The 20,228-nt window shown below is 41.1% G+C and overlaps 2 protein-coding genes across 5 annotated transcripts in view; one reads left to right on the forward strand and one right to left on the reverse strand.

Moving 5' to 3' along the window:
• Positions 1-1,082: 1,082 nt before the first annotated feature.
• amd1 (adenosylmethionine decarboxylase 1) lies at positions 1,083-7,873 on the reverse strand. The gene is made up of 9 exons (XM_062437070.1): positions 7,565-7,873; positions 3,123-3,209; positions 2,618-2,744; positions 2,366-2,468; positions 2,113-2,155; positions 1,854-1,998; positions 1,602-1,694; positions 1,355-1,510; positions 1,083-1,240 (listed from the first exon to the last, which is right to left on the reverse strand). The coding sequence occupies exons 1-9, from the start codon at positions 7,603-7,605 to the stop codon at positions 1,097-1,099; spliced, it is 939 nt and encodes a 312-aa protein (XP_062293054.1). The 5' UTR covers positions 7,606-7,873; the 3' UTR covers positions 1,083-1,096.
• Positions 7,874-9,216: 1,343 nt separating this feature from the next.
• cdk19 (cyclin dependent kinase 19) overlaps positions 9,217-20,228 on the forward strand; it is a 69,845-nt gene continuing 58,833 nt past the window's right edge. For 2 of the 4 annotated variants that reach the window (XM_062437080.1, XM_062437079.1), the window contains exons 1-2: positions 9,217-9,452; positions 14,976-15,051. In XM_062437080.1, the coding sequence (XP_062293064.1) occupies positions 9,325-9,452; positions 14,976-15,051 (204 nt within the window). In that variant the 5' untranslated portion in view covers positions 9,217-9,324. Of the gene's footprint in view, positions 9,453-13,226; positions 13,361-14,771; positions 14,889-14,975; positions 15,052-20,228 lie in introns of those variants that run through there. The other 2 variants (XM_062437082.1, XM_062437081.1) reach the window with 2 other exon arrangements.

The raw sequence follows: 20,228 nt of genomic DNA on the forward strand, positions 1-20,228 counted from the left end.
CGAGAGGGGAGGGGGAGGGGGGCGACACAGCACTTTAGGCTGCCTGTGCTACATTCAGTTTGAACATTTTTCCATTTAAGCAATTCATGTCCAGTTTGGGGAAAAAATTTGAGTGCTGAATATGAGTGTATCCCAGAAGCTTCCTATAGATACAGCATGCTGTAAAAAAGAAAAAAGGAATCTGGGTGCAGACAAAGTGCGCATGTTTGAGGTCTTAAATTATTCACACACATACATACAATTTTAAAAAGGCCATCTATTTGAATAAACAGGGCTGTGTATGATTGTCGAGGTGGAAAGCGCAAATGTTGGGAGGCAGCTTTAAAGCCCAGCAAAGCAGGAAGTCTTTCAACTCCACGTTGACCAATCAGCTTCAAACCTTTTACCTGACAGTGCAACATTAAAAACAGCAAGTATGGCGTTTGTTTGGTTTTGTTTTTTTCCAGGAACGAGTCCCGACGATTAGAATGGGGCCAAAAACAGCTTACCACGACATATACATTCAATTATCTGATGAAATCAACTTAATTTTCGTACCATGAGTAAACAGGTTTGTGTGTTTTTTAAAGTGCACTCCTCTTATTGAAAAAAAAACTGTTTGATTGGATTGTAACTGTCACACTAGAGCAAATTTGTGGGTTGAGTTTGTAACAGATGTGAGGGATGGGACGCTCACAAAAGAGGCAGACTGATCTGAGCATGTCAGGGCCCTGGCCTAGTGTGGGCGGAAGCCTTGTCTGTGCGGGATGAGGGGGGAGACCTGCAGGAAGGGGCCACTGTACTGGGCACGGGCGGGCAGCCGCCGCAAAGGGAGCGTGTTTAATTCCTCTACATGCACTTCAAGATCACAGCAAGAGTGAGCTAGGATATCGAGACAGAGAAAAGAGCTTTCATGCAAGAGATCTAAGTCACAGGAACAACAATGCAAACAACTCAAACTGGAGGTTAAACTAGGGCTCGCGACCTCGCAGAGCCAGGAGAGAGGGGGTGGGGAGGAGGACGTCGAGCTCTCTACTGGGGGGTGAAGAAGACGGCCGCAGACAGGGAGCCCCGAGCAGCCGCCTTTCTTTTTACGCCTCTTCTTCATCCTCAACCCTCAGCTCTGCTGGTTCTGCTGGCGGTTCTTGGCGTAGCTTGTGAAGACAAAATTGTAATCGTTGAATTGAGCCAACTGGCGGTCGAGGCGCTTGTAGCCCTCGAGTTTCTGGGCAGAAGAAAAGACACTGCGACATTTGGAGCTCTGCAGGGTCAAAAAAGAAAAAAAGAAAAAAAAGAAAGTAAAGTAAAAGTACTCAGCAACACTTTAAATTAAAAATCACAGTGAATGAAAGTAGCATTGTGTTTTCATGCATACCTGATTGACAAACAGCGTAGTCACAAATTTTCCTGGCTTGAACACATCCACCACCTTTCTGACCAGATCGTCATACGACGTCTGGGAGAGGTTGGTTTCAAAGCTGACGTAGGAGAACTCTGGCTCTGGGGTGATGTGGATAGTCCAGTAAGTTCCCTGCAGAGACAAACAGGCAGAGCCACATTACACAAATGTTACAGAAGCTGGAGAGACGAGAGGGTAACAGGAATGAGAACAATGAACTCACGTCAGTCTTCATTCCATTCATTGAGTATCCACAAGGGTTGAACATTGTGGCGTCGATCACAGAACCTGGTATCAGGTCACGAATTCCACTCATCTGAGAGGAAACAGAAAAAATCTCATTAACTTTTCCAATGTGAAATCTATTAATGTTTAACCACAGGTCCCACTGCATTCTGAACAAAGAGAGCGTCTAATGTGAAACTGGACACTGCTAGGACTAATTAACAAGTGTTGACAGCAAGGATCTGCTTACACGAGTGACATCACTTGCAGAAACACCATCTTTCATATAGAACTGGTCCATAATGGCTGGCTCGAGGTCACTCATCAGAACTTCCAGCGTCTGATCTGCGTGCTTGTTCTCCCAAAACTCTGGTATGTCCAGGGTAAACAGGTACCTGGGGTTGGGGGGGGGGTAGTGTTAGTGGTCATGATACTGCAATCAGCTGGAAACATCTCTGTAGTGATACAAATCACACGTTCAATCAGTAGGAAATGATGTGACATCTTACCAGCAGTCAGAGTTCAAACGTCCCATACAGTAGGCTGCACCATCTGGAGAAGAGAAGAAGAAAAACTGTTTGGTCAGGTTTTCTCATGGTGAACATTTTGTATGAAACATTATCTCAAACATGACTGTATGCAGCTTGTGTGGGATCATTACAGCCTCAGCCTTCCCAGTCTCACACACACACACTGAAAGAGGTGTGATTCTTAAAAATGAAACACTATATTTCACAGAGAAGAGTTTAATGTGTTACATACTTGGGAATATCTGGCTGAGAAAGTCCACTTCCTCCTGGAAGTTTCGATGAGGGAACTCTTGATGGGTTGGCTTCATGAAGTTCTTGCGGGAGTAGAAGAAATTCTGAAAACACACAAAACAAAACAGATCAGTGCTCTATAATGACATGCTGCAGAGAGAGCAGTTAACCTACACGGATAATATTTAGCTGTGATCACGTGTACATGATGCTCTTATATATTTACACATGCAAATACTGAACAGCGCCTAACCTCGATGGCATCAAATCCACAGTACTCCCTGGCGAGTTCCAGCAGAGGCACCAGTGCTTGCAGTAAGAGGGTGGTTCCGCATGTCTTCAAAATGAAACGTCTCTTGGAGACAAACATGCTACTCTCACTGTGAATGGGGAAAAAAAGCAGAAAGGAAGCATAAAACATCTGCATTGGAATCATAATCATGTGTCATGTAGTATTATACAAGGTCACTGGTAGTCTACTCTGTTAATACAGAGGAGACAAACAGCATCTATTCTTGGAGATCCATATCAGGCCCACTCAATTGATAGAATTATAACAGGAGTACATCTGTCCTGTCCTCAAGTGCTGACTCAGGGTTCTGGATATATTAGGACGGCATTTATAGAGTGAAGAATTAAAAAGTGGGCCGCTGTGGTCTCACTTGAGACAGTGACCGTGCTGTCAGCGTCAAAGACAAGCAGCTTACAGGTGACCGCTGTCTAATCCTGCCTGCCTTCTAAATCAGCAGAGAACTCACCTGAGTATATAAGCTTCCTGCTTGTCAGTCTTTGTCACACTTATGATCAAACAATGCACATTCTCCAGAAGTTTGTCCCACTCAAACCTGAAAAGAAACAACAAAAACAGGATTAGATTCAGTGTTTGGAAGTGAGTCTCACAGGAGAGAGAAAGGCAGAGTTTGTTAAATGCAGAACAGACAAAAACTGGTGTTAAGATAAGGAAAGCACACAGTGTTCACACAGTAATGTCTGCAGGGGAAGCCATAACAGAGAAGGAGGGACTAGGACTGTGGAAGTGATGGTGCTGAATGGGAATATCAGCAACGGCTATCATTACAAAGATGATAAACACAGCAAATGTGTGCAGTCATTTGACCTGATATTCACTATCTGAGGACAGTTGGAAGTTACAACACAATACTGCATTTTGAAATCACAATAAAATGAGGAAAGCTGTAGTATAATGTGGATTTGAGCTGTACACTGCTTCTATTATTGTTCCTGGGCAGAAACACACAAACTCTGCTCAACAACAGTGAGGCTGCTGCTGCTGCTGCTGCTGCTGCTGCTAGTGCTAGTGCTGCCACCCCTCTCACACACCCCGCCTTCGCTCTCTTCTGCCACCTCCACCCCTCAAAAGACAGCTGCAGTGAAATTGCAGCTGCGTCACGTTCTTGTTACAACCTTGGAAGAGGCAGCCTGAGCTCATTCAGAGCGTCCAGTAGGAAGCACAGAGCAGCCTGGGCTGAGAGAGGAGTGTGTCGCTCAATGGGGAATTTACCAGCAGAGCCCATGTTGTATAGTTTACCCCCCCCTACCCCCACCCCTGTGAGAGATGACCCGGATGGTTGCTTTTTTCTGGGGAGTCGTCTTTACACTAGTACTGACAGTTTCAGCCAGAAAGCGAGTGTGAACTATCATTTAATCGCACATCAAAACTGAAGAGAGATGGCAGAAAAAAACCTGCTGAATACAAAGTGATGTAGCGTATCTCGCTGCCACTTTTTTACCCAACCACAAACTAATCACAACTGTGTAAGGACTTCAGGTAAAAGAGTAGTCCAGGAATCCAACTCTAAACTGTGCCTGCCTGAAGGGGGAGAGAGGATCACTGTTGCATGCCACACCTGCTCCATCACCATAGCAACCTGACAAAAACACTGCGGGACACACACACACACACACACTTAGACCAGAAAAACTTACAACCACACAGCTGCTATCATCAGTTGGTTAGGGTTTACTGGAGAAATTATCAGAATATGAAATCTGAGCGTTAAAATCATTGAGAAACGAGCATTTTTTTTTTTTTTTTTTTTTTTGCTTAACTTATCAAACGTGGATGGAACAACTTAGAGAGATCCAACAGCTTGAAAGCAAAACTGAATATGCTGTAACATCAGTGGCTTTATCAGCGGCTGATAAGATCCATGATTGAACGGATGATGTTCACTGCCAAAACCAATTCAGTACATGAGGTCTGGCTCATGACAAGAAAAAATAACTAACTCCCACACAGATGATTAGCAGACAAATGTGGCCATGCTATAAAATCTTACTGGAGTGATCAATAGATGAAGGGTGTCTGGAGGCTTGACCTTTGACCCCACACATACTGTAGCCCACACACAATGGAGCCATTAACAAGCATCCCATCAGTATTATTATTTCATGTTTACTTTCTGCTTCTTTGAGACAACAGAAAACCTTGAAGCCTTCCTTTACCTTTCCATCTTTTAAATTGGCTTAAGCACAATTATCAGTTCCAGCCGGATCACAGCTAAAAACTACTCATGTTTACGACCTCTACTGAATACGTTCATTATGTAATGCACAAAAGTTGGATTTCACCGCCGCCTTCTACACCAAACCCTCCAAATGTATGATGCATCCAGTTAGAATTTAATGGTTAGCTACTTCACACATCATGACATCAGCGCTGTTGCAACATGCCGGCTTCCCAGCTTCATACCAGAGGGACGACGTTACCCGAGACCTGGGTCAGCTCCCGTTTCAGTGTGAAATCTACACCGCGGACTATTTGAGGTGCCTCAACAGGATCAGATTTTCCTCTGAGAAAGAATGGTCTCCAGGAAAAGGAGCAGCTTAAGACTACCGGATACTACAAGGACTTCATCCTTCTATATGAGATGGAGACATGGCTGGAAACCTGCCATTTCACCTACTTTTGATGATACATTTCAAAAGGAATAAAAAAAAAAGAAAAAAGGAGGGGCAATAACATGACTGAATCATTACAGATAGAGTCACAAGATGTCATAACATTCAGCTGCAGAGCATGCTTTGAAAACATAGGTGTGATGGAACTCAAGAGGTCAGGAGAAGCTGATTGATTGAATTACTAGAAGCAGACTGTAAGCTGTTGCCCTGAGAAAGAACAGTGCATGTGTGAGAAAGTGTGTGGAGGGGGGGGGGGGAGCTAGTAATGTGAGCGATCTCCACATTTGTGAATCAGATGCCCTTGTGGGCTTATTTGGGAAACTGGCTGACATCCAGCCAGCCTGATCCACTGACAGTGTCCCTCTGAGCCGTTAATCTGCCCTCTGGCTGTAAATTAATGCCAGTCCTCATTCACCCGACCGGCCGCACACTTTTCTTAAACCAACCTCTGTGATCCGGTTAATGAACAGAAAACTCAAGAGAAGGGCCCTGAACTGAACCCCGGCTACGGGCCACACACCCGGTAACGCACAAACACAACGATGAGCAGGAGAACCAAGTATTGGACAGCCTCAGACAGATAAACCCTGGATGGCTTCGACTCAGTGGGGAAAGGTACATGACAGTTTTTTAAACCAGGAAAGAGAGAACGCTGTGTGTGTGTATGGAGGGGAGGTGGTGGTGGTGGGGTTTCAAACAGCTGTTAACATAAATTATTCTGTAGACAAGCCTGTAGTTACTCCACGCTGAATCACATCTCTGTCGGCATTTTATCCAGCACTACACAGTGAAACAGCTAACCTAAATAACTACATGACTGATTTGATCATTTCTCCTCTCTGCTGGAGGCAAAGTAACAAATACTGAGGCTGTTGTGTTAAGGAATGTCAACAAAAGATGGCAGTATTATGAGGGGCAAAGGTCAAGAGCCTTTAAACCAGTCACACACATTTCTATGGATGTCCCATCACCCAAACACTCATTTCTCTCCAACTGCCAGCAAGCCAACCATAGTAGGGAGAGCCTCCAGCCAATCAGGAGGACTGGGAGGAGAGTGCCTGCATGGCTGAGAACGTGACCGGAACAAGGGCAAGTGGTCTACGGGGTATGTTTTATATCTACATAAATGTTGAGGATGCCATGCAGTAGTTGACTGCCCGCGGTGTGAGCGCATTTGAAATATAAAAGAAAGGAGCGTACGTACCCCCCCTCCCCGCCCCCATCAGTCATTGGGGATATCATCCCGCAATACTCACTGATGAGTCACTCTCAGTCTTTTATTAGTCAGTTAAATTTTGAGTGGTGGCATCAGGTCTTTCCTGGCCCCCCCCTCTAAAGCTTCAACCACTCTACTATGAGATGATTGCAACACACAGAAAAACACCCCGACAATGATAGTATTCATGTGTGCGCTGGATTTTAAAAGCCTCCGTGTCGCTGCAGACCGGAGCAGCACGCCGGTGACGGCCGTCGACCACATGCTTGACATCTTCAGTGAGGCCCCTCCTCGTTGTTGAATGACGCAGCGAAAAAATAGAAAAGAAAACCTCCATTTTACCGTCCAAACAAACACAATAAACGTCAGTTAATTCGAGTATTGTTCTACTGCGTTAAGCAAACAGCGTCCTAGTACATTTGCACTATGATGTAATTTAGTCAAACAGCGATGTGGGGGCCAATAAAACGCGTGCGGGGTAAAAGTGGGGATCAAGCCCGCCTGATACTGGCACCAAAAGCGGGCTGAAACATAAAGACAGCCCAAACTCATTCAACTGTCGACCTCATACAATGAGCAGAGAAGACAGGACACCGGTGGATGTCTGAACATTTTCTTCTCCCCAGAATTAGCTAGAACTGGTTGCCACTACATACCAAGATGGCCTTTTTTTAACGCCATTACGTCATTTTAAAAATAATTAACCACAACAAATAAGGAGAAAATTTAACATCCATAACGTGTTAGTTATCATAAAATGTTTCACGCTAAATGAATGACTCAGCTCGCAAGTGTAACTGTTGAAGGGGGAGGTGGCCATTTTCGAGGGAGCTAGCTTACTGTATCCGACTTTAGTTTTCCTTCTTTACAGACTGATAATTAAACAACTCGTGTTTATCGAGTTTTGTTGTTTGTTTTTTTTTTACAGATATATTGTTACATATCACAGATTAACAATAAGCGTATGGTTTACATATTGCTGCTAAAGGACTGCCACGACACCTGACGACACACTCGCCGTCCCAGCCCCCCCACCACCCCCTCCAAAAAAACGGCCCAAACCTTGGGATGGTGCGGAGGTCCCCCGGTTCCTTTGGTCTCATCCTGCCGGGAGAACCACACCTCCAGCAGCTTCTCCGTTCCCTCGAAGAAATGTGCACCGTTATCGCTCCATCATGAGACAGCAGACACCCAACCAAAAAAAATATCAAACGTCGGTGTGTAACGTTTTTTCAGCTTAATTACCCTTCCTCGGTCAATTATATTAATTTATTGAGGTACAGTCCTTTAAGCAATCCAGGTAGTTATTATTCTCTGAGTTACCGTCTTCCCTTTAGCAGAGAATACCGTTAGCGAGTGCTAGCTAATATCGCCGGCCATACTGTGTAGAGCTCAGAGTAGAGAGATGGCGCGGTGCTTTTATACCAAACAGCAGTAACGTCACTATTACCTTTGGCCAATCCCGTTTCCGGCCTACGAGTTTGTGTTATACGATTGGTCCATGGACCTGTCAAACATAGCCAAAACAGGGGTTTCCTCACGTGACGTTCGTTTTATTCATTTATTTATATTTTTTACAGACTACATGCACCATGCCATGGCTCTATACAATAATATTCAAATGCAGTCGCCCCGAAAATACGTTTATAAATGACATTTTAATATAACACAACAAGTGACACTAATTTACGTGTCTTTGTTCATAATTATAGCAGTTTTTCATCAATATATCGTATAGATTTGATATTTTAGAGCTCAAAAATACGCGTATTTGTTTTATTTTAAATGTAAACTGATGTGTAATGTTGCAAGTTATTTACTGTAATAAAAATAATAACAACAGCAAAATCCAGCAAGACAACTATATGTATTTATATTCTCACTTACTATGGTATTACACTGTAGATAAAATCAAACCTGTAACTGTAAATGACTGTAAATGACTGTATATGTCAATTAAGTGCTTCTCTAACATATGGTTTGTTTCTGTTCTTATAAATTATATATGCCTGTATAGTTTGTTCCTGCACGGTAATAAATTATTTATTATTTGTACTCCATGCTGACATAAACAAATGTCAATATTTGTTTCTGAGTCAGAGTCAGAATGACTCACTGCATCACATAGAATACATATTTACATAGTATAATAGCCCAAAGCCCAGTGATTGTTTATTTTATTTGTCCTCTACCACACACACACACACACACACACACACACACACACACACACACACACACACACACACACACACACACACACACACACACACACACACATATATAATATATGTATGTGTGTATACATCTTCATTTGCACTGTATCTTCAGAGAAATTTAAACTAATGTTTTTTCTGTAAAGACCTAATGTAATAGTTGTATCACCTCGATAATCATTTGGTTATGTGCCATGAACATTTTAGGAATGATAAAAAAAAATATTTCTTCAATATCTATGTTGACTAGAAGGTATATACCGTGTTTGTACACCATGCAATCCAAACCACCAATGTCTGCATTTTTGAAGAGCGTTCCTAAATGCGCAAAGTGCAACAAACCGCAGGGAGAAACGCGGGTTGTAGTTTCTTCACATCTCTGCTGACCAGCTGGCGAACGGTGGCGCCTGCTCAGAGAAACTACCTTACCCAGCGAGCCTTGCGCGCCAATTAGAAACGTCAACGAGCCAGTGAACATTAAGCGGAGCAGACCAAAATCCCAAACAAGGAAATGGTGGGGGAATAAAACGACCAGATTATTTAATTAATGCATGTAATAATTAATATTTTATTTTATTGTAAATTAAGACGTATTTATGGGTTGAAATGGATTACGACTTCAAAACAAAGCTGGCGGCCGAGAGAGAGAGAGTAGAAGATCTGTTCGAATATGAAGGTTGCAAAGTGGGTCGAGGCACCTACGGGCACGTTTATAAAGCTAAGCGCAAAGACGGGTAAGATAACCGTGAACGTTATTGTTTCTAATGACATGAAACTGACTGCAGGATGCATTTTGTGAACACACAGCTCGTTTGACTATTTGTTAGATTTGAACATCCCTGAAGCGATAACCCTCTGTGTCTCTGTGTTTTTGTTTTCATGTAAACGCACTCACTCACTCACCAACGGTCCCCCCCCCCCCCCCCCTTCACCCCTCCTCCCCTTCCTCCTCCCCCCCTCCTCCTCCTCCTCCTCCTCACCCCCACCCACTCTCACCCCCCCCCCCCCCCCCAAAACAACACAGTAAAGCAGCGGTTGTGTTTGTTTTGATTTAGATTTTTGACATGTGTGTCTTCATCAGCTGGGTGATGAAGACAGCTCTCTCTTCATGTATCTAAACGCGCTGGCAGCGTCATTTCACGCGGCTGTGACATTTCAGCGGTTTTCTCGTGGCCATTCTGCTCCCCTCATTTTAACACTGTGTACAGCCAAACTTTTTTTTTTTTTTTTGGTCAGAGCCACAGTTAAATGTAATATGTTTAAATGTGCTCTTTGCATAGCTGCAGGTGTGAATACAGCGTTCAGAACAACAGCAGCATACTGCACGTTCACTCTGTCCTGAGCTACTGTGCCAACACTGTCACTATTTGTTGCTAAATTCAACTAAATTCCCAGCTGACAAAATACTTGGCAGTGCTATTTAATTTCGAGGGTGAATTATAGGCCTATTGAATACTGCCATTTGTAACATTGCCAAAAGTTGAGTGAATAACTCTGACCTGACAGCTTAGAAAGTAAATGAAATGCTAGAGGTGCTTTTACCACAGGGACTTCTTTCTTTTTCTCCCTTTCGTATGATAAATCCTATATCATTGTGTTGTTTGTTTGTTTGTTTGTTTGGCTGCTGGTCAAACAAAGTAAACAATCTTGATCCACCAATTTCACATTTTAGCCTATAGTGTTGCAATATTACACTAATTGGCTATTGGCTGCACGTGAGCAATCCGCCATGATTTACTGTTTCTTTGTAATTGCTGTTATGTTATCAGAGTTGTATCATTTTATATACCTGCTAGAACGGTGGTTCTCAATGTGGGGGTCGATGGATTAATCTAAGGGTTCAAAAAATGGTTGGACACAAAAAAAAAAATATTTATAACACACAAAATTGTTTAAAAAAAATGTTTCCTCTAATTTTTAACTGCTCTTTCATTATAACGAGTGAAGAGGGATCTTAGGTAGACTTTATTTTATGCATAACACTAGAAAGTTTGGAATCACTGTTCTAGAAAAATATGATGAAGTTTGCCCAAGCCTAAAAAGAATGTAACATGGATCATTAATTGGTCAGATGTGACTGCTGATGGCCAGATGTGACTGATAAAATACACTTTCTTTGTTACTATTGTTATAAAATCGTAACATTGGGATTGATAAACTTTCTAGAGCAGAACAGTCAAAACTTGCAGGAGGCTGAAAACAATGATGGTGTATGAAGATTTGCACTTACAGTTAACAAGGTATATGAAGTAATATTCACATAGAATATTCTGCAAAACAACATGAAAAAGAAGAAGTGCGTCGATGTTTTAAGATGAGGAAGTGGTGTCAGGAGAGAAAAGTTACATCAGTGCAGCCATAAATGAGTGAATTACATTTGTTATCTTTTTGGCACTTTATAGAAGGTAAGATATTTCAGATGAGTCTCCTCCCCATTCATCATTGACTCACTGAAGTGTGATAAAGCTGTGTCAAGACTGCCTGCGGTGTCTTATCATATTCACCTCCGCAGCGCTGGATAACAGAGATGTGATGTAAGGTCAACAGGTGAACACAGTCAGGTCGTCTCTACAGCTAATACCTGAGAGCTGGTTTATTGTGTCAGAGCAACCATGAAGCAGTAACTTCCTCAAGGTATTTGTAGTGAGGAGTCAATGCATATATGCTTTAGCAGTGCATATATGCTTACCTAAGGGCTTTCCTCAAAAATACAAATGAACAAATATAAAGAGAAAAAGAGTGAAATGACTGGGATGATTCCTGATTAGCACCAAATTTAGTGCCAGTAAAGCACAGATAGATTTTTTTTTTGCATAATTCAACCATTATCCTACATGAACACTAACTCATACTTTCCTGAGTAGAAAGTAAAGCAGCTAATAGATGTTACAATCCTTTATGCTATGTTCCCACCAAGGACACTGTAGCTCATCATGTTTTTTCAGTTTATAACAGTATTAGTCCCATGCAATGATGTGTTGCCTTGTAATAACAGGCTGTCTGGGCTGATGGCCAGCACTGACACCCTCTAAAAATGCTGCTCTCCTGGCACCTACACACACACACACACACACGTTTCTTTATTAAGTGAAGTTATTTGGAGACTTGGTCAGGAAGGCAGCATTAAAAAGCAAAACATCCAAGTTTAATTCAAAGTGAATGTAACAAAATACAAGACCCATTTAAACACAGGTAAACAATATGCAGACCTGTTCAAAGTTGGCATTTTTGTCTTGCACAGGTGCAACTAGAAACATTAACAGCGGCTCGGTTCTGACTCACTTCAATGGAGGGCAGAATTCATTAATGTGTGATTACACCTGTGTTTTTCCTACCAAGTTAAAATGTCTCTGGTGAAAAAGGTTTGTTCTAGTAAGCGAGTGCAGGGTAGAATTACTGATAGAGTTGTTATTTCAGCTCCAAAATCCACGTAGAGATCAACTGGTTAGATTCTGAATGGCTGTATAATGATGATAGATGGTACCTGTCATATATAAGCATGTAAGCAGCGGGCAGGTGAAGTCATGTAAAACACTAACCCAGCTTCATTTTGAATGTAGAGATGATCATTTTTAAGTTTGAAATGATATCAGTTAAATACTGATACAACACTTGCACTGCAATGTGTAGTAATGTGTTTGATTGAAGAGAGCTGTCGGTGTCAGCCTGAGCTCCAGCCTGGACTGTATTCTCAGAGGTAGTAGGTGAAGCCCTGGGGAGGAAAGGAATCACATATTCCCTGTGAACATCACCTGTGCAGCTTATTTAAGTGGAAAGCCACAGGAAGTAATTCACTTTCACTCTACAGTGCAAATAACAAAAAAACTCCATCTAAAAATTAATGATCCTAATTTTCTACCTGAACAATCTAAGCTACCGCACTCTTTTAGATATTTGATGATTTTGATGCAAACAGCTTAAGGATAGTGTAACTTTAGCAAGTTTATCCCAACTGGCAGAAAAGATACGTTCTCATTTTTGCATTTGTTTTGTTGTTTAGTTGTTTGAAAGACACACTGAACAAGTTGGTACTAAGATCATTTTTGTTCAATGTAATGTAATTGTTGGAAATGAAGTAAATATGATGCAATTGCAATCTTGTGTCTTGATGAATAGTTAATACATAAAATCATAGTTTTGAATATGAATGATTTGTAATATTTAAGCTACAGAATGTTCAAACTATAATCACCTTAAATAAATCTATTTAAATGTAAGTCTTTAAATGTCAGTCTACTATGATATTTCTGTCGTCCATGACTTGTTGTCCAAACTAAACTTTGTGCTGACATTAGCAGTGCTGCTTGTCTCCGGAGGGTTTTTTTTTAAGCATGGGTTTAAGGAGCCGGCACACCAAGAGCCTGTCACCAACACTGAGCCATGTGCGGTCAGTGCATCCGCAGACCATAATGTTCCAAATTTTGAGACTGCACGCAGACCGCAGTGACGTCATTGCAGAGGGTCACAGTGGCACCGCCGGCCCCAAACTAACCAGAAAAAGAGGGTCCCGACCACCCAAGAGGACTCTCATCTGTCGGGTGTGTGGATGACCATCAGCTGTAGAGCTGCGACGATTGGATCTGTTCGAGACTGTCGAAGAAGCAGCAGAGGCAGCGTGAGAGAAAGTTGGTCTTGTTATTCAGTGAGTTCACCCTCTTCCTGAAGGAAGACAAATACAAAAGTAAAGTTAAAGTTCACGCTGCCAGATGAAACATTATTCCAAGCATTAGTTTAAGAGAGTCATATACTGTAAGCTCCACAGTGGCATGGAAGCGGTTTGGGGTGACAAGTTAAATCCTGTCCGTTGTATGTTGTCTTTGCGATGCGGAAGATTTTATAGTTGATTTGTTTATTAGTAGAGCGACAGAAAATGAATTTGGAGCTATCCTATTAGTCATTTAAGTACATTTTCAAGAAACATACCAAACGTTCTCCGGCTCCAGCCTCAGCTAACAGACAGGTTATTCTGTGTGTGTGACACTGTAGGGAACGGTGATGGGCATGTTTCTGTATTTTTTCTGATATTTTTATTTAGCCAATTCATTGATTAAATGAGTTGGGAGAGTGATTGATGATGAAATTGATAGTTGGTGCAGCTCTAATGTGTTCAACTGCACATTTTTAACTGCTGGTGTTTTCATGTGTGAGGCTTCTCAGGGTGCAGACTCAGGCCTGTTGCAAAGCTCCTTTCAATCTATGCAAACTCAAAAAATGTGAATTGAAATATCTGGTGGAGGCTTGTATGATAGAGCTGAAAAACACTGCTGATATTTGAGGAAAGGTTCAAAATTACAAGTGCAGATCTGTCATTAAATATCATTCTCTGTGTTTTTGTCATCATTTTTGCCTCTTTTTTAATACTAAAGTGTCTGATCAACCTTTCTTTGGAATTTGACTAAAATGTATCTTAGGAAATGTAATTTACAGACCAAAAGATGAAATGTTACGAGCCTGTTTTGAGTGTGTGGCTCAATTAATATTAGAGATGTGTGCCTGAGAGCTCCAATTAATCCATGACCATCTCCAATGCAAATTAGGCTCAAGTGGGTTTGATCTTAGCACCACGAGGACCTGTTTGATCTGTGCGGGCTGCTCGTTGAATGAAGTTGTCATTGGATGCTGTCTACAGACTGCATTTGCATTTTAATCCTCGCACTGTTTTTAAACTAGAATCCTCAAGAGCTTTTCTCTCTTTCCTCTCTGCTCTGGCTGGATTTCGTTTTGCCGGAACAATGCTCATCTCAAATAATCAATATTTGTCTGCTGAACATGCTTAACCCTGCGGTCTCACGTTTCACTTATTAACCACGTTTTCAAGCACAAGTGTGATTTTCAAGAAGGGAAATGGCTATTAGGACAATGCCAAAAAGAAAAATGGCCATAGCCAAGAGCTACAGCCAAGCCGGTGTGTAGTTTGAATCCTGGGCATCTGTCTTTGCATCAAGGGTGAAATTCCTGCTGGGCAGTGATCCAGGCTGGAGGGAGAGGCCACAACAGAGCACTCCTGCAGGGAATGGATGGCTCCTTGCTTGCCAAAGATTACCTCTAATGGCCAGGATTCCTCTATTCCTCCGTGACAGTAGAACCCTTTCATGACCTCTGCTGTCCATTACCTCCTGCTTTACAAAGCAATACCCTCAAAAGGCCAAAGCAGGGTCAGAGAACTTGAGGTAGATTTTTTGAAAAGGCTGGATTAAAGTGATTACAGCTGTCATTTGTAATGTAATTCCCATTTTCTCTTTTTTTAATCTCTACAGGAAAGATGAAAAGGAGTATGCACTGAAACAAATAGAAGGCACTGGAATATCGATGTCTGCCTGCAGGGAAATCGCTGTAAGTTTTTTGTTTGTGTTTGTTTGTGTTTGTTTCAGCCGCCTTAGACAATATATGATAATGTATGATTTGTACTGTGAGCACATTTACCCTTTAAACCATTTTCAGTGATGTTAATTTAGGTAAATTAACTAGAAAAGTTAACTAACCAGAAGAACATTAAATTCACCTCTCACTTGTGTAGTAAGTGGGCTTCTTTGTATTATTATCTTTTAATGTGACTGGTGGACCTTGTATTTCTTTGTGTTTAATTGCTCGGTAATGTTTAAAAGGAGTCTTAAAAGCCCTTCTCTCTATTGACTGTCTATCCACGGCGGACATGTAGATTAAGATGCAGTTTGTTATAATGGAACTCAGCATTAAGCTGGTGAATAAACAGGAGAGGCAACTATAGGCTTAACACTTCATTATCCTCTAAATATCCTGCTTAACATCGGAAATTCTCTTCTCAAACGGAAGGTTTTATCGCCTTCGAAACACTTACTGGGCAGTCAGTATGTATGAAACACTACAGGGATTTTAATCTGAAACAATGTATACAGGAAGTGGAGACACAGTGGCACGTGGCGACCAAGCCCCCAGGAAGTGTGGCATGCTTTTATTGCAGCCAGTTTAAAATATGCCCTTTCTCAATACACCAAGCACACCCAGTTGGGACTTGTGTACTTGTTAGGATTGAAGGAGCTTTATTTGTCCCATACACAGAAAGTAAAGCCTGCAGTGAACTGAAGGGGATGCTAGTTAGTGTGCTCTTAGCAGGACTCTGTAGTAAAAACTTCTGAGAATAGAAGGATGCAGTGCTTAGCTTCAACACACCTACCTGACTGTACTGTGACTAAATCATGTTGACTTAAAGCCCCATTGATGTTTTGTTTCTCTCACTAAACCTCACTGACACAGAGATGCAGAAAATGATATCATTCAGTGTGTAATGTAGCTGTAATAACAATCCAAACAGTTATGTAGCTTAATAAAATAAACCAAAATGTAATATATACTGATCTGTTCATTTGAACCCTTACATATTGTTCATATTCTGACTCATAATTAGTCTCTACACCAATTCACATTCATAAATTCTCCATCAGTTATTAATAAATGTTTGATTAATCCTTCTATTTGATTCATCTTGTGGAAAAAAAGACATTCACAATCACTATTGTATGGTCCAGGAGAACATTTTATAGAATATGATGAATACAACAACATGTTGGAAATGCTGACATGTCAAACTTTAATTTGCATATATATAAAAATGTGTATCAGCTGCACAAAAATAAAAAAGATGATGCATTTTATTTCCATTGTTGTATACTGTGGATCAAATTGGGGAAAATCCAGCTAAAAGCAATGTGTGTATGGTGTTTTTACAGCTCTCAAATGTATAAATATTTGACCTGGAAACAGTATGTAAGGGTTAATATATTTATATGTGTGTAAATGTGGTGATATCTGTATATATAGAGCAACAGAAAAGGATGAAGCTTCACTTTACATTCAGACAAACTATCGTGGCAGCAATAAGAGAACATTTATCTTCAGGAAGGAATTACATCATATATCAAAATACTACGGAGACATTACAGCCAGCAGTGAATCACCAAAGAGCTGCACAGATCACTTCATAAGATCATGTTCTCTCAGGATGATGACAGACGAAAACTGTTGACGATCAGCTCAGGCGTCGGGCTGTTAACAGCTGAGATGACGCTGATCTCACCCGGCCAGCAGCAGAGCAAATTTCCAAACAGCGTTAAATGGTTTACTTTCTCACTTGAACAAATAATACAACTTAATAAGGTGACATATTAGCAGTAGTAGAGTGAACATTACAATAAGTGTAATCTCTGCCAATTTCAGCCACCTTCAGCCAACCAATGGGGTAACTTCTTTACTCGGTCAGTGATTTACTCAGTCTTGGACGTTGGTGTTTGTAGGGCTTGGCCCCACTGTCACGGTCCAACAAAAGCTGAAAGGAGCCGGTGTGAGCCTGTTGGTCAACGCAGTGGCGCCTTACCAGATGACATCACACTGCATTGTGCCAATAGTTCAACTGGTACATCTTTTTTTACAGGACAACTCTTGCCAAGAAGTTTCTTTGCCAACAGCCTCTGAGTCAACACCCTCTTAATTGTACATTAATATGGAAGAAAATGAGGTCAATATGTAAATGGTCCACAAACAAAATTTGAAACTCTGATTTAATTATGTTCTTAAAAACTATTTTTAAGAGTTTAAGAGCTAAGAAATTGATGTGTAAAATTGTGGGGAAATTCCCATTATAATGTATTTGCTTTCACAACCAGTAGTCCAAAATCTACATATATTGAATTCACAATGATATAAAGCAGAGATACACAGGAAATGCTCACATTGGAGAAGCTGTCAAATGTTTGGCTTGAAAAATAACTGAAAAATCAACATATGTTTTTTTTAGTTTCAGTCTGTTGAGTAATAATTTCAGCTCTGACCAACACAATAATCAGAGGTCAAGTGTTGTTTTTATTATTAACAAGCTCGGTGGTGCAGGCGCTTTTTTTTCACGAGGCTTCCAAGAATCACTCGGGGTTGGGACGGGAGTATTTGTGGTGGCGGGGGGTGGTGCTGTCTGAAGGCGTGTCAGCATGCCACTCAGCCAGTCCTCTCACAGGCTGCAGATAGTCAGAGAATGTGGCCCTTCTGACAGGCTGGTGGGCTGTTGCATAAGAGGCTCTGGTTTCCAGTATTAGATGCTTACCTGGAGGGAGGCTATATGCTCCATGTCAGTGACACTGTTCAAACAATTACAGTAAGACTAACCGGTTTGAGTGGAAGTTATAGCAACACTAACATTAACATTCACATTCACATTTTCATTTGTGCACTCAGCAGTCGTAGTTCCTCTTTTTGAAACAATAAACTACATTTTTGCAAATGAATCTGAAAGAAATGGTCCTCCAGTGTGTGTGAGCATGTGTGCGTGTGTGTAGGGGGAAGGTCCCTTGTTTGCTTGAAATATTCTGCAGAGAAAAGTGTTATTCTTATAGAGAAAGAAGTCTTTTCCAACACTTAAATGGGAGTAACAATCTGTCACCTCCTGCTTGACAGTGTAGCAGGAGTGGAATGAGCTTGTAAGAAAAGACCAGCAAGCCTGCAAGCTGAGCAGAAATTAGTTGTTTTTTTAAAGTTCCAAAACTCACAACAAACTGTAGTTTGGTTTAAAGAATAAGTGGCGAGAATATAAAGAATATGTGATTTGTAGTTTATGAGGTAAGGGAGGCAAAAACACTAGTTTAGCCATTTGATTGCCTGACTCACCAGCATACAGCCGATCAGTAAAAAAAATAGGGCAAAGGTCAGACACACAGTGCAGCTACTGAGGAGCACTCACAACTAGCTAATCATACATCAGCCAACATGTGGCGGGCACAGCTGTCACCTCTCAGTATTCAATACATATTTTACCAAGAGATCTAGTATGTCGAGAGAGTTCTGTTAATTGCTGTGTAGTTGTTAGTGTTTGACTGCAACAGTATCAGATCCAAAGTCAGATTTGTGTTGTCATGGTGAATCCTTTTATTGTAAAAAATAATACAATAGATACAGCAAAGGGTGGGTCACTCAAGATTCCAGCCTCAACTCTAACCTACTTTACTCTACTCTAACCTACATTTGGTTTCTCCTAGATCCTTTCTTTGTGTTTGTTTTCACCGCCACATTATTGGCTTTACAACATAATCTAAAAGATAAACTTGTAAATAATCAGATAAGTTTTTAAACTCACAAACAGTTTTACATTGCTCTGAGCAATTATCACACACATTTCAGGTGCATTTACTTATATTCACTTTTGTTGTCACTTTCATAGAAGTGAAAGATAATTAGTTCAAAGCTGCTGAGTGTAGGATTTGAAGATGTTTGGCTTTGGCCCCTCTGCAGTGTAATATCCCTGAGTAGGGCCGGGCAATATGACCAAAATCTGATATCCCAATATAGATTGTTTCATTTCCTGCAACAACAACAACACCGATCCTGATATAGCACATCTTAATACAATGAATAAATAGGTGGTCCATGTTTTTGATGACATACTCAGTTAAGTCAGCTTGCACATTGTTAAAAACAATTAAGATATCATCGAAGATAATATATATTGTACACACCTATCCCTGAGTCATGTGGCGATCACAAGGTAGACAGCAGAAATACAGCATTTATATTATAATGTAACCAACCAGTAGTGTGTGCTTGTACCTATGTAATTTGGCCACTACAGCATTTTTTTTGCTGATGACCCTGTGGTGTTTGGCCAGAACTCTTTGCATCAGGACCCCTCCTGTGTCCGCATTGTAGCCTCATTTAGATAAAAGAGTGGGCTGGGTGTGCGTCTGAATATTACATTACAGTGTGTGTTTTGAAGTAAAATGCTCCAGCAGTAATGGCAGCTTGTTTATTTCTGCCTTCAACCGATGTCTTCGGTCTTTAGAATTCAGTAGCTGTTTTGTCACACTACCCCAGCATCTTGCAGGGTTTGTCCATCTTGTTGCACTGGACAGTCACCTCTAATGTAATTTATTCTATCATCTATTTCCATCACTGTCATATCCTCTTGACTGCCATTAACTGCTTTTCTTTAGTAAGACATTCAACTTCATGTTAAACCAGTTCTTTATTTCGCTGAGATGATGCAGCATTAAGAGCTGTGTTGTGTTGCTGTGATAAGTCTTGCAGGTTCTCTAATATTGCCACTGATTCATGTACAGGTTTTAGCTCATCCATCTTCTTCTCAAAGTGTTTTCAAGGCATTTAGTCATAGTAGCTCTCGATGGCATAACATATCTGGGTTTGAGGTGCCGAACAAGCTCTTTCAATCCCTTGCCCTCTATAACATGGGTTGGCAGCATATCACTGTTGATATGCTACCAATCCATGTGATATATGATTAATCATTAATCATGATCACCGGCGTGCATCACACTGTCTTCCCCTGGCTAGTAGTGTTGTGAAGGTGACTTTGATTGTAAGATGACTCCCACCAATACCCCAGTGGTATTTGACAACGTGACATATTCTACTTCTGCAGTAGAGACATTGGAAGATACTTTGGAATTGTACAGTTGCCAGTCTTGATGAATTTATTGATGAATTTATAAGTGTAATCTCATTACGTTGGTTTAATTTGCAAAGTGTTTGCAGTT

Source organism: Scomber scombrus, chromosome 17, assembly GCF_963691925.1.
Source record: "Scomber scombrus chromosome 17, fScoSco1.1, whole genome shotgun sequence".
Lineage (NCBI taxonomy): Eukaryota > Metazoa > Chordata > Actinopteri > Scombriformes > Scombridae > Scomber > Scomber scombrus.

Bases quoted from the DNA above. Each gene is read 5' to 3' on its own strand.
- amd1 (XM_062437070.1), bottom strand. From the start codon at position 7,605: ATGAGACCAAAGGAACCGGGGGACCTCCGCACCATCCCAAG. The intron at 2,745-3,122 runs GTGAGTTCTCTG...CCCCATTCACAG, and splicing joins CAGGAAGCTTATATACTCAG to TGAGAGTAGCATGTTTGTCT. The intron at 1,999-2,112 runs GTAAGATGTCAC...CCCCAACCCCAG, and splicing joins CGTTTGAACTCTGACTGCTG to GTACCTGTTTACCCTGGACA.